The sequence below is a fragment of the Dipodomys ordii genome, unplaced genomic scaffold, assembly GCF_000151885.1.
Source record: "Dipodomys ordii isolate 6190 unplaced genomic scaffold, Dord_2.0 Scaffold22, whole genome shotgun sequence".
Lineage (NCBI taxonomy): Eukaryota > Metazoa > Chordata > Mammalia > Rodentia > Heteromyidae > Dipodomys > Dipodomys ordii.
In genome coordinates this window covers 3329367-3343679 of record NW_012267238.1, presented here as the reverse complement: position 1 = coordinate 3343679, position 14313 = coordinate 3329367, and the positions used below count along the sequence as shown (strand labels likewise).

The 14313-nt window shown below is 49.4% G+C and overlaps 1 protein-coding gene across 1 annotated transcript; it reads right to left on the bottom strand.

The window, feature by feature from the left end:
• Window positions 1-309: 309 nt before the first annotated feature.
• Plekhb1 (pleckstrin homology domain containing, family B (evectins) member 1) lies at window positions 310-12810 on the bottom strand. Its single transcript, XM_013014008.1, has 5 exons — window positions 12637-12810; window positions 11276-11378; window positions 10361-10400; window positions 1833-1932; window positions 310-1482 (listed from the first exon to the last, which is right to left on the bottom strand). The coding sequence occupies exons 1-5, from the start codon at window positions 12743-12745 to the stop codon at window positions 1346-1348; spliced, it is 489 nt and encodes a 162-aa protein (XP_012869462.1). The 5' UTR covers window positions 12746-12810; the 3' UTR covers window positions 310-1345.
• Window positions 12811-14313: the final 1503 nt, after the last annotated feature.

Sequence of the window (14313 nt, the reverse complement as noted above, 5' to 3'; positions counted from 1 at the left end):
ACCAGAATTTAAATGACAGTGTTTGAGTCCCTAGACATCTCAGTTATGTATCCCAGTGTTTTCCATCAGCTCAGGCATCGGAGAGTCTGCCATAGCTTCTCTTGAGCCACCTTACCAGTAGAAAAAAAAGGTTTGGGAATGTAAAGTGACTTGTCTGAGATTGTTCAGCTAACATACTTTCACAAGACCCACCAACCTCAGAATCTATCCTGGTAGTCACTGTACCAGAGGGTACTAGAAGATGCTAAGTCACAGATGTCCTGGAAAATTAGGGCCTGCTGGAGGAACAAAACAAGCCAAAGCCAGTTCTAGAGCCAATCACATCTTTATTAGTCTCTGCAGCTGAGCCAATGGGGCCCCCATCTACAAGGGAACTTTAGTGGGCAAGGATGTTAGCATTTCTATTGGCTTTAAGATGGGAAGGGGGAAAGTCTAGGAGGAGACTGCTGGGCCACCTAAAGGCAGGCACATGAGGGATCCCCCAGGCTGGAACAAAGGTGAGTCAGGCCCTACAGGGAAAAAAATCCATCTTCCCCGGAGTAAGGGAAAAGACAGCTTTGATGGTGTCAGAGGACTGAGCTCCTGGAATCAGAAAGGCATTCCCTGATGGAGGCCTCTTCTAAGGCTAATGGTCTCAAAACACAGTCCACCTGTTCCCTAACCAAGAGCCACCAGATTCAGCTCAATTGTTGTCATAGGAAACGGGACTAGAGAATTTGGTAGTGAGAAGGGTATAGAGACTGCAGGCCTAACACAAACAGCAAAATATTTATTGTAGCCGTGATCACAAAACATCCCTCCATAAGAGCCTATATCCCCTTTATTCAGCAAGCTGTTAGTCTAGAAGGTCACGGTGATCTGACTGCCCAACTGAATTCCTCTAATTCCTTGAACATGCCACAGTGCTCGTGGCAAAAGCAGTATTCCCAGCCTAGCTGTCCTGCTCCCTGCCCAGCACGTCCCAGGGGCAAAGCACTGATGCAGCTTCTTTGTTTATTCCTCTTTTCCTTACCAGGCTTGGAGTACCCCCCAGGACAGAACAGCTAGCCTGTTCATGTCTCCAGAGCCTGAAGAATTTGGAACCATATGAAGTTACGTTGCTGTTTGTGTAAGAAACAAGGTCATACGTTGTTTCTGGGGGTATGTGGCGGCTGTAGCCATGCACTTGCCTGAGAGGAGAGCTTCCTTGGTGGTGGGAGGTGAAGAGAGAAAGGAATAGGTGGGGCGAGCCAAGCCCAGAAGGGACTAAATGCAGAGAGGGCCGTCATGAGACAAGGCTTAGAGGATGGGATTCAGGAGGAAATGGGGTCTAGCGGTGTACACACGCAGGGTGAGGTCCCAGGGCTCAGAACCAGCAAGGCGACCACATGAGCGAGCCGAGCGCCGCGCCCGTGGCAGCCCCGGCGAGCATGCCCATGGCCAGCGGGGCGCCCGAGCTGTAGCAGGGATCCTCTCGCACTATCACGTGCGTCACGCCGGGGCCTGCAGAGAGAACCCACGAGTGGGTGGGGGCGGAGGGGGGGGAACCCAGGATCTCCGAGCACCACCACCCACCCCTGAGGGTGACCACCGGAGCAGTAAGGACGCGGCGGTTCTCCATATTAGCCACCAGGGGTCGCTGCCAGCTCAGGAACAGTTTTACTAAGCCATCAGTCTAAGTTAGGACTTGGAGACAGATGAGGTCAGTTCTGGAGTAGGGAGAGCCATTTTGAGGCTTAAGATGGGGAAGGGTTTGTGAAGGGTCCTGCCTAAGAAAATCCATGAATATAAGGGTCCAGACTGATGGGCTGTAGGAGGGGCCTGGTGAAGGAATGGGCAGGCAGGGGACTTACCTGCATAGGGAGGTCCGTAGTAGCTGCGGACGTAAGTGGCCTCATGGGCGTTGGGTGGCACCACCTCGTAGTAGTCTTGGTACGGGCTGTAGACACGTACCTGGGGAGTCCAGCCTCATCAGCTGCTTAGGAACTACCTGGTCTGGGTTTGACCCCCCACTCCCACCCCATTCTCCTCTAGACCCCTCCCAGAAAATCCCATGGACCTTGTCTTCTAAAACTTGAACTCCCTGCAATCATGTTCTTTCCCTTGACCTGATTTACCTTGCTCCAAATTTCCCCAAAGCACCAAACTTCCCTTAATAGTCTAGCGGGCTCTCTTGGAAAAACATAATGGATTTCTCTTTTCTCCTAGTCACAGGAAGAATATAGTCAAGACTCAGGCAGGAAATAAATGGGTTGCAAAGAAAGAAGGGAAATGAAAGGTACAGCTGGAAAGTAGCTAGAGTAACTATTATCAAGCATCTACTGGGTAGCAGGTCTGAAAAGACTGTTCACATGTGTCATAGCCTCTGATCCTTTTTTATTTTTTTTGGCCAGTCCTGGGGCTTGAACTCAGGGTCTGGACACTGTCTCTGAGCTGCTTTTGTTCAAGGCTAGCACTCTACCACTTCCAGCTTTTCTGTTTATGTGCTACTGAGGAATTGAACCCAGGGCTTCATGCATGCTAGGCAAGCACTCTACCACTGAGCCACATTCCCAGCCCTATTCTCTGATCCTTAAGGCAGGCATTATCTCCACAATATCACAGAGCTGGGGACTGATGCTCAGAAAATGGTTAGGGTCCAGAATGTACTTCCTGTCCTCTCTCAACCCCATTAGATTTCTACCAACATTCTAAAGCCTAGCTAAAAAGTCACCCACTCCAGGAAACCCTTCAATTTCTGAAACAATTCTTTCTTCCTAACTTTCTCTGTGGGCTTTGCTAGTGCTTCTTGTTATCTTTTCTCTTGGCCTTTCCTGTTTATAACCCCCAAAGTGACCTACCTAGGGACAAAGGCTCATTAATTTGTGTTACCAGCAGGCAGGGCCTAGCATATGACAGGAACCAATAAATATATGCTGGATTAAATGGAAGTTTCCAGTGCAAACATTTTATCCATAGGAGAGGCTGACCTGAGGAGGATCAGGATCCTATTCTTCCTCTTAGCTCCCCTTCACCTTGTCTCTCTCTCTCTCTCAGTGGGTTTCCCACCTAAATGGCCCAGTTACCCCTTAGAAATCTAGATGTCTCCGACTCTACTAACTCAAGTTGATTGCAACATCTTTCCATCTCCCAAACCTTTTCCTCTTCCCATAAATGCTTCACTGTGCTACCACTGTGCACTCAAACCAAGGATTCAGGTTGGCACTTTTGTTTTTATACACTCAGTTTCAGGTCTTGTGGTTTTATTTTATTTTATTTTTTTTAGATAGTACCAGGGTTTTAATTCAGGGTCCTTAAGCTTGCTAGGTGGGCAAGCCACACTTGAGCCATGTCTCCAGCCTTGATTTCATTTTGTAAATACATTTTTTCTGCCCATCCTCTTCTAGGATTGGGAAATGTCTGACAGGGCTCAAAATTCAATAAATCTAGGAGCCTTTTTTCAACGCAAAAATTCAGTCAACTAGGCCTATGGATGATGTTATAAATATTCAAATGGCTCCTGGCAAAGAAACAACAAAACAAAACCCAAAACACTGGCTTTGGCAACTTGGAATCTATGAGTGATCTTTAAAAAAAATCACTTTTCAAAGGAATAATTGAGAAGCCAGAGATTGAAGAATGGCTGAGAGGTGAGGGATGGAACCCACATGTAACAACATTTCTTTTATGACGTCTGATAATAAAACAAGTTAGTTCTCCAAGCACAACTTGTGATTTCAAGTCACCATGTCATTTCCCTTTGATAAAACACTTTTTCACCTCTTATTCAATTACCTAGCTTGTCTTTTAGGTGCCAATATTTCTCTCCTGCAACTGCAAATTCTGTTGGGGTTCCATCTGGACATCATAACTCTTGGTTTCCATCCTTGAGAGCATGACCAATGACAAAAGATTGGTGTGTCCTTTTATCTCTCCAGAAGACTTGGAAACCCCTCAAGTCCTGCCTGAATTTAGCAAGTGCCTAATACACATTTATTGAATTTAGCTCAAGTGGCTCAAAATACAGGGCCAGTCTGGAACTAAAACCCCAACCCTGAGTTGAGGTTCAAGGAGAACAAGCAATCCCAGGGCAATGCAAGAGGCTCAGATAAGCAATTCTGTAGGTCCTTAGTCTCAACTTGCTACTATGTTCTCTCCCCAGGAGTGATCCAATAAGGCTTTCCAGTTGGGGTGCCCAGAATCTGGGCTCCAAGCCCAGAGGGTTGGAGAGATTTAAACACTCAGACCCAATTTTACTGTTTGGGAAGTTGAAGTCCAACGCAAGGCCTCTACCTGCCTTGCAGCTGCAATGAGTCAACCTTGTGAGACTCTGGAGAAGGTAGTAAACACTGCCTCATGTTCCTCTGGGACACCGGTTTCTACCCTCCAGGTTTGGGAGGCCCAGAAGTAAACCCAGAGATCTCCTGACTACAGGCACAGATACCCCCAGAGACCTCTAGGACAGAACTGGAGGGCTTGATTTCTGATCTCAACCTCTTCCAAGATCTAGCCCTTTTGTGGGTGGGGACAGTGTTGACCAATATGAAAATAACCCCTTCTAAAACTTGTGTACTTGTGTGTACAGTCTTCTAAATCTCATTTTTAGGAATTGTCAATTAAACAAGTTTGAGGGGCTAGGAAGGTGGCTCAGTGGTAGAGCGCTTGCCTTGCATGCATGAGGCCCTGGGTTCGATTCCTCAGCACCACATAAGCAAAAAGAAAAAAGCCGGAAGTGGTGCTGTAGCTCAAGTGGTAGAGAGCTAGCTCTGAGCTGAAGAGCTGAGGGACAGCGCCCAGACCCAGAATTCAGGCCCCACGACCGGACCCCCCCCCCCAAAAAAAAAAACAAGTTTGAATCCTAGATTGGGTACAGGGAATGTCTCAGGATGATAGCTTAAGTTGTAGATGAATTGAGTGACACAGGTCCATCAAGTTAGCTAACCTCGCCGGGCGCTGGTGGCTCACGCCTGTAATCCTAGCTACTCAGGAGGCTGAGATCTGAGGATCGCGGTTCAAAGCCAGCCCGGGCAGGAGAGACCGTGAGACTCCTATCTCCAATAACCACCAGAAAAGCCGGAAGTGGCGCTGTAGCTCAAGTGGTAGAGTGCTCGCCTTGAGCTGAAGAGCTGAGGGACAGCGCCCAGGCCCAGAGTTCAAGCCCCACGGCCGACCAAAAAAAAAAAAAAAAGTTAGCTAACCTCTTAGAGCTTCTTCAGCTTTCCCATTCTGTCAACAGTCTTTCCTACCCTACCTACCCTCTCCCAAAGTACCCTGAGAATACAGGGGAACACAGGTATTCAACCACATGGCCCAAGAGCTGCTGGCTCAGTGGTTCTGCACATCATAACCAATACAAGCTGTTTGGTTTTTTACTTAGTGTAGGGGATCAACAGGGCCTGAAGCATGCTTGAGCAAGCACTTTACCACTGAACTACACCCCCAACCCCAGAGATGATTTTTTTTTAGTGCCAGGAGTGTGGCTTAATTAGGGTAGAGTGCCTGCCTAGCAATCATAAAGCCCTAAGTTCAAACTTTAGTATTAAGTGGAAATTGCTTAACTGATATGTGATGCCCTGCATTCAGTCCTCAATACCACAAAACCAAACAACAAACCCTACGGATTTCCTAGGCTCTACCCCAGATGTGAAATTAGAGAATCCAGAGGCAAATATGAATGTTGGTTAGAATTGCTTAGTGTCATTTTAAGTCACTAAGCAATTCTAACCCATGCATGGAGCACTACTGAGCATGAAGAGTTCATGGTTGATCTGATGACCAAAGGTATTTTAATTGCAGTTCTAGGATTTGAACTCAGGGTCTCTCACCTGCTACGTAGTTACTGTACCACTTAAACCGCTCCCTCAGCTACAAGTTCTTTAACTGCAACTCCCACTGCCACTCACACCACTGGGCCTAGGCCTAAATCCTAATTCTAAGAAAAACTTAGGGGAGAGACAGACCCAAACTGCATTATAACATTAATGCTACACAGAGGTTTCTTACTCTCTGGTTCATTCATTTGTTCCTTCTTTCCGCCCTTCACTCATTCAGTGAACATTCTCTGACACACCACATGCTTACTGCTAGGAATAAAGTGGTTATAATAGACTGCCCCCCTCATTGAGCACTAACTGAGCACCTGCTGCACACCCAACCCTGAGCCAGGCTCCCAGGAACAGAGCCAAGCAGACCTGGTCATTGTCTCAGAGGAAGTTCCAGATCAGAGGAGACTGCAATGACCTTGAAGCCAAGCAGAATGAAGCCAGTACTAACTAAGCATTCATGTTCTGGGCTGTGGGAGGGAGACGTGGTGCCTGAAATCTAGAAATTTCTCCCGGAGGAGGTGGCAGCCTGTGAGTGGGCTTCAAAGTTGAGCATGAGTTTGTCATGTGAATGAGGGAGCCAAGGGTTTTGGCAGCAGAGGGAACATGTACCATGACTGGAGTTGGTAGAGGCTGGAATGTGGAACAGGAAGGTAGAGCAGACTGGGTAGAGCACAGCGGGGAGAGGAGGTAGCAGAAAACCTGGATCCTGAAAGCTGGGCTGTGGTTGGTGTCCTGTGAGCAAAGGGGAGACGTGGGTTGTCTGTGAGCAGGAAGGGGATGGGACAGGCAATGTGGGAGGCTCATCCTGGTGGCCAGAGTGGAGGCAAGGAGGACCGAGCCAGCACTTACCCAGATCCGCCTCTCAACCTTACAGGGGCTCCACGTGCGGGTCACACACCTGACCTTGGGACAAACCCGGCGGCTCCTGGGTGGGACCGTGGCTCCAGCTGGGGCCTGCTCAAGCCACAGAAACCCAAGAAGGAGGGGAGGGAGGGAGGAAGGAGTCAGGCCCTTTATACCTGCAGACTCAGAGCTCTTACCAGCCCCTCTGCCAGCTGGGCTGGAGCAGGAGTGTATCTTCTTTCTCTAAGGCCCAATGTGAAGGTGGCAGGAGGTTCAAATGGAGGGGATACGGCTAACTGCTCAAGTGACAAAGCAAAAAAGGTCCAGTAGCCTCTTGCGGCCCACCCTCTCTCCTCTTTCATGCAGCTGGCATGCCCAGGCTGCCCTGATCTGTCCTTTTGCCCACCCTGGCCTCCACCACCACTACCACCCAGTCTTGTCCCTGGCTGCGTGCTCTGGTACTGCTAGGGTCAGGGACTGGACTCTTCTTGGAGCCTCCAGACAGAGTAGGGTATGAGCCTGTAGCATGAGGAAGAAGAAAGTGTAGCTCATTCCTACGTAGGCACAGGGGCAGAGAGAGCCACAGACACACAGAGGTGGGCAGTTGTGAGTACTGAGACACAGGTGCAAACACACCTGCTGTAGCCTGCCCCGGCCCAGAGGGATGTGAACATGAGGAACAGAAGGAGGAAGGGCTGAGGGCAGGGCCAAGAGAAGTGGTCAGTACAGCAGTGGGTAGTGGACAGACACAGAAGGAACAGGGCAGCTTCATAGAGTCACAGAGTGCAGAACGGTCAGCCTTCACCTTCCTTCCTTCTGCCTGTCTTCATGGGACTGATTAGCCTTGCTTAAGGGAACTCAAACTCAAAGCTGGGTGAGCCCAACCTCTCCACTGAAGATCACTATTCCAAAGTTCTCAGCCCTGACTTCCTCTGATCCATTCTCCACCTGCAAGCCTGCCCACTCCCCACCCCTGCCATGTCTGACCACAGCCTTCCCTGCTTAAAGCCCCTCACTGCTTCTACAACCCTCAGGAAAAGACCAATTAGAATTTGAAGTCCTTATGACCAGGCCCTTTCACTTTAGAGATCATCTCTCTGATGTCATTTCCTACATGTTAAACCAGCCAGCCAGGCCAGATTCCAGGCCCGTGGAAGCACACATGCACATGCATGCACACACATGCGCATCCACTCACATACAAATGCCCACACATCCTTTTCCTGTCTCTGTGCACACAGCTCCTTATGCAGATGCTGGCCTCCTCTCAAAATCCCATGCCTAAGCCAGGTGCCAGTGGCTCACACCTGTACTCCTAGCTACTTAGGAGGCTGAGATTGGAGGAATGCAGTTCAAAGCCAGCCTGGGCAGGAGTCTGTGAGACTCTTCTCCAGTTAATCACCAAAATACAGGAGAGAAGCTGGCTCAAGTAGTAAGCAGAATGCTAACTTGAGTAAAAAGCTCAGTACCCAGACCCTGAGTTCAAGCCCAAAGACCAGCACCAAAAAAATGAAAATAATAATTCATTTCCATGGCTCTAATATAGGCTCCTCTACTGACTTAAACCTGTAAGAATTTGACCAAGGTACTTCCTTCTCTGAATCTCACCTTCCCCATCTATAAGATGAGATTAATAACAGCTGCCTCCCCCCAACCCTCCCCTACCAGGATGAAATGACAAAATGATGCCAGGTGCTGAGCAGGTGGGTGCCTTGCAGGTGTTTCTAAATGCATCTCTGGATCCTCTGCTACATGGAGTGTTTCTCTTCAGATGGGAGAGGTAGAAGGAACAAGCATAGAATCCGTCTGACAAGAGGAGTCTGGGCCATGCTGGGCCCAGCACCTCTTCAAAACCATACCTCCAGTCACTAAGCTCTCTTGATTGCATTTCCTAAGTATGTCCTGTGATCAACAGCCTGTCTCTACCAGCAAGAACTTAGGCTACACCTGTTTCTTGGACACTGTCCCAGCCTCTGACCTGGTCTCTAAGTGTCCGTTGTTATCCCCCTACAATCTATTCTCTACCAACCAGACAGACTGACTTTTTGTGTGTGTGTTTGGTTAGTTGTTTTTGGCTGTTGTTCTTAAGACAGGGTCTCAAACGTGTTACTGTCCAGCTTCAGCCTCTAGAAGGCTAGGATTAAAATGTGCATCACCAGCTGTGCACCAGTGACTCTCACCTATAATCCTTGCTACTCAGGAGGCTGAGATCTGAGGATCGCCGTTCAAAGCCAGCCCAGACAGAAATGTATGTGAGACTCTTATCTCCAAATAACCACCAGAAAACTGGAAGTGCCACTGTGGCTCAAGTGGTAGAGCGCTCACCTTGAGCTGAAGAGCACAAGGCAGCACCCAGGTGCAGTTCAAGCCCCATGGCTGACCAAGACAAAACAAACAAACAAACAAATGTGTACCATCATATGTGTTCTGACTGCTCTGAAAAATACAAATGCATGCCTTTGGTCCCAGCTATTTAGAAGGCTGGGACAGAGGATCTTATTTGTTTTTTTGTTTTTTGTTTTTGTCGGTCATGGGGCTTGAACTCTGGGCCTGGGCGCTGTCCCTCAGCTCTTCAGCTCAAGGCGAGCGCTCTACCACTTGAGCTACAGCGCCACTTCCGGTTTTCTGGTGGTTTATTGGAGATGGGAGTCTCACGGTCTCTCCTGCCTGGGCTGGCTTTGAACTGCGATCCTCAGATCTCAGCCTCCTGAGTAGCTAGGATTACAGGCGTGAGCCACCACCGCCCGGCCAGAGGATCTTATTTGGAAGCCAGCCCAGGCAAAGTTAATCTAAGACCTTATCTGAAAAACAAACTAAAAGCAAAAGGACTGGGGATATTGCTCAAATGGTAGAGCATATGCATGAGGCCTTGAGTTTAATCCCCAATACTGCAAGAAAGGAGAAAGAGAAGGAGAAGAAAACTAGTGTGATCGATCTGATCATGCCATTCCTTTGTTTAAAAACACCCAGTGGCCTATTAGTGTTCGTAGCAGAAACCAATATCCTTAAACAGTCCACAAGGTCTGGCCCCACCTGCTCTCCCCCACTGCCTACTACTCATTTTCTGAGCTCCAACTGTTCTTGTATCCCTTCTGTTCCTCAACTTGCCAACATCTTAACCCCTACCCAGGGCCTTTGCACGTGTTGAGCATTCTGCCTGAAAGCTAATCCCTTCGCCTCATCCCCACACCTTTCATCCAACTTCTGTTTATCCTTCAGGTCTCCCCTTGAGCCTCATCTAAACACGCACTGGGATCAAATCACCAAAGGGGTCACATCCTGCAGGTATGAGTTATTAGCTACTGAAATGGAATTGTTAACTAAGTAAATTAATTGTGCCACATAAAGCTCTTCTCTTTAAGCTCATTCCAGGAGGACAGGTCCCACCTCCCTTTGGCTCACTTCTGATTTCTGGCCCAAGTGCCTGATACATAGTAGGATCTCAGTAAATACTTGTGCAGGTGAATGAACGTTAGTCCTACCAGCTGCTGAGGGTGACAATAATCCCAGTCCCAGGGGACTGTCATGAGGAATGATTCCTGTGCTTCGCCTGGCGAAGTTGACCTGATGCTCCTCCCTCCTCTGAGCCCCAGTTGGCTTGTGCACACTCTCACAGGGGCCTCCAGGGGCTCGAGTCTGCACAAGCCTCTCTAGACGAAGAAGACCGAGTCTGAGTCACCCATGATTCCATGGCACACAGGGTGGCAGGGGGAGCAGAGGGGGAGGGGGCTCACCGGGGTGGAGTTCGCTTCCAGCAGCGCTGTCTTCCATGCTCTGCAAAGCAAATGCCCAGATTATGAAGAAGGAGTTCAAGGAAAGGGCAGTTGGGGGGGGCAGAGGGGCCTTCCATGTTCTAGACTCTTCTCTCCAACCCAGTCTCCCACCTTCCCTCAAGTGGACAAAAGTGATCATCCCTAACCCCATCATGGGAACGGACCTGAAGCTAGGCTGAGGCACTCTGGACCACAGTCTCTTTCCCTCTGTACAGTTGCATTGGGGGGGTGTCTCTTAGGGGCTTTTCCATTCTGACCTGTGTAAGTGGGTGTTCTAGTGTAATCTACCTCCACACCCCAATCCTACAAACAGCTTTCCAAAGCTTTGACCCCAGGGTCTCAGGAATGCCCCGTGGCTGTGGGACAATTGGCCCTTTATTGGTTGCCATAGCAACCGGTTGGGGAGGACAAGGCGGCTCTGTGCGATGTGCCCAGAGCTCCCTTGCCCCGCTCCCACACTCATCTCTCCCTCTCCTCCAGTGTAAGGCCAAGTAGCTAGGCCAGAGGGTAGGAATGGAGAGAATGTGAGGATCTGGAGGTTTCTAGCATCTGATAGTGGGGTACCCATGCCTTAAACACAATCAGCTGTGTCTGCAGGCAAGTCTGGATCTAGCCCTGAGGTCCCTGGAGAAGCCACTGGGCTCACCTCCCATGGGGCTGGATACCCGGGACCAGGCTGGCGTGCACACAAGGGACCACTGTGTGCCACACCAATCGTCAGGAGCCATTCACATCCCTCTGCCAGCCTTGACGACACAAGCTTGTTCACTGGACTTTGTCTGCTCTTCTTACCATCAGAGCACCAGAAGAGGCAATGAGGAGGGCTATCTTGTGTTCCCCAAGACCCTACCCTATCTTCTCGCCAAAGCCACTCACACAGCATCATCTCGGGTCTCTGCACACAGGTGCAGGCGGGAACCCTCCCGTAGGTTCACGGTCAGCAGGCCATCTCGGCTCCGGCCCTCTGGGGGCTGCACATCTGGAAGAAGACACACATACATTGTGTTTCCATGAGCACAGGTGCCAGGGCCCCACCCTAGGAAACCAGCAACAAGAGTAGGAATTGATAGAAACCAGCCTAGGCTATGCAGTTTAAGGCCAACCAGAGACTGCATAGCAAGACCCTATCTCAAAAAAAAAAAAGTAGTTTCTCACTGCTCTGAGTCCTCTTCACTGGTCCTTGCTAACCTCTGAACCTGCACGCTTTCTTTGGAGTCTTGTTGTGTTGTGTTCTCCCCCCCCCCATTTTGCCAGTATTGGGGCTTGAACTCAAAACCCCACTCTCACTCAACTTTTTCACTCCTGGCTGCTTTTCTACCACTTAAGACACATCTCCAGTTCAGGTTGTCCTACTGGTTAAGCCGGGCGCTGGTGGCTCACGCCTGGAATCCTAGCTACTCAGGAGGCTGAGATCTAAGGATCGTGGTTTGAAGCCAGCCCAGGCAGGAAAGTCCATGAGATTCTTATCTCCAATACACTACTCAAAAAAAGCCAGAAATGGCACTGTGGCCTGAGTGGGTAGAGTGCTAGCTTTGAGCAAAAGAAGCTCAGGGACAGCACCTAAGCCCAGAGTTCAAGCCCTAGGATCCGCCAAAAAAAAAAAAAAAAGTTTCATGGATTTGTCTGCCTGGGCTGGCTTTAAACCAAGGTCCTCAGATCCCTGAGTAGCTAGGATTATTACATACATGAGCCACCAGTGTTTGGCTCCCCCCACCATGTCAGCCACACCTCCAGGCTGGCATTTTGCTGGTTAATAGGGGATGAAGTCTCAAAAACTTTTCTGCTTGGGCTGGCTTCTAACCATGATCCTCTAGGTCTCAGACTCCTGTAAGTGCTAGGATTACAGGCATGAGCCACCCACAGTGGGCTCTGTTGAACTCTTCAAATCTTTTGGACATTTCCATATTATTGGCTTCCTGAGCACCTCTCAGTTACTCTGTTATTGTGGCCTGAGACTTGATTGAAAAAATCAGATTTGCTATGTGACTCTGGACTACTCACTCAACTTCTCTGAGCCTCTTTATCTCAATTCATCTTCATCCTAGAGAGCAAGGACTGTTCTGAGACACAGCACAGGGTAGGAGCTCAGCAGTTTCTTGATCCTCAGCTAACTGACCTAGAAGGCCTAGAAATGGTACCTGTGGAAGCATTCTGAGAGTGGCAGAGAGCCTTCTAAATGCATGGAGGAGAGAGGATGCCCAAGGCCACAGTGCTATAGAGGAAGAGCTTCTGCTCACCATGACACTCTTGGCCGACCTTTATATCTCGGACGTTGAAGTGGATGAGCACACGGTCTTCTTCATCCTGCGCCGTCTCGTCATGGTAGTAGCCCAGGGTTCCGTCCATCCACAGGGCGAACCAGTTCCTCTTCCAGCGGCGGAGGATGGAGCCTGTGTGGTATTCCAGCCCCACCAGGGGTGATGATCTCAGAATATTTTGGGTGCCAAATTGGCTCCCAGAGTCCCCAGCTCCGGCCCCCAGTATTTAATCTCTTCCTTGGCTTCCTGAAATGAAGGTAGGCCTCTTCCTGTCTTGCTCAAACCCTCCATCCTACTGGCCTACCCCATAGTAAAGTGACACTACCAAAGTGATACTGACAAATGTCCTTCAGGGTAGAGGAATGGCCTGATCCAAGCTCTCCCAAGGTAGTCAGGGACTCTTCAAGGGCAAAGACCTCTCCCTCTCCTGAGCCTCCACCTGCTACCTTCTCTAGCTTTGGTGACTTATCTGCCTCCTCCATCAGGCTGGGGAATCTGTAGCATCCCTCACAGGTCTTAAACTCCATCAGGACTAGCATTCAGTATTGGCTGAACTGACAGAACTGAGATTAGATGGGCACATTGGATCCCTGGTCCCAGGGGTCGCCAGGATAGCTTCTGGTCAGGTTATAACTCTGATTCAAGGGGCTGAAGCCTGAGACCACTATAACTTCAGACATTTTGTAACTGGAATTAGAAGAGAATAAGAACACAGATGGGATGGAGCTTTATAGATTCCGAAGCACACAACATCTCTCATTTTCTTCTGAGCTTTATTCTGTGTCCAGCCTGGATTGGAGATGCTGGGGACATTCAGAGGGTCAACCCCAGTCCTCTTGTCCTGAGGAGCTCACAGTCTAGGGTTGCCATGGGGGTAGGGAAATGGGGAGACCAACGGGCAAAGACAGCTGTTTTACAAGTCAGTGTAGGAGCTGAAGAAAAAGGATGTCTCTGACCCAGTGCAGTGCTACCAGAGCAGATTAGAGGGGGTTAGAGAAGGCTCATCAAAGAAAGGGACATCTGGCCAGGATGGCTCATACCTTTAATCCTAGCTACTCAGGAGCCTGAGATCAGAGGATCAAGGTTTGAAGCCACCATGGGCAGGAAAATCTATGAGACTCTTATATTCACTAAACCTCAAAAAAAAAAAAAAAAGCTGGAAGTGAAGCTGTGGCTCACTTCCACAGAGTGGTAGAGTGCTAGCCTTGAACACTCAGCGACAGTGCCCAGTCCTTGAGTTCAAGCCCCAGGACAGACATCAGAAAGAAGGAAGGAAGGAAGAGAAAAAGAAAGGAGAGAGAAAAGAAGGAAGGAAGAAAGAAAGAAGGAGGGAAATGAAGGAAAGAAAAGACAGGCAAGGAAGGAAGGAAGGAAGGGAAGGAGGAAAGGAAAGAAGGAAGGATGGAAGGAAGGAAGGAGAGAAGGAGGAAAGGAAAGAAGGAAGGAAGGAAGAAAGGGATGGAGGGAGGGATATCTAGACTTGAAGAGTAAGTTGAGTTTGTCAAGCACCAGGATCAAGAGAGAAGAGGACAGGGCTGGGAAGGTGGCTCAGTGGTAGAGGGCTTGCCTTGCATGCTCGAGGCCCTGGGTTCGATTCCTCAGCACCACATAAACAAAAAGAAAAAAGCCAGAAGTGGCGCTGTGGCTCAAGTGGTA

Coding starts and splice junctions, on each gene's coding strand:
- Plekhb1 (XM_013014008.1), bottom strand. CDS start 12,745: ATGGACGGAACCCTGGGCTACTACCATGACGAGACGGCGCAGGATGAA. Junction 11,379..12,636: donor GGTCGGCCAAGAGTGTCATG/GTGAGCAGAAGC, acceptor GTCTTCTTCCAG/ATGTGCAGCCCCCAGAGGGC. Junction 10,401..11,275: donor GAGACCCGAGATGATGCTGT/GTGAGTGGCTTT, acceptor TTTGCTTTGCAG/AGCATGGAAGACAGCGCTGC.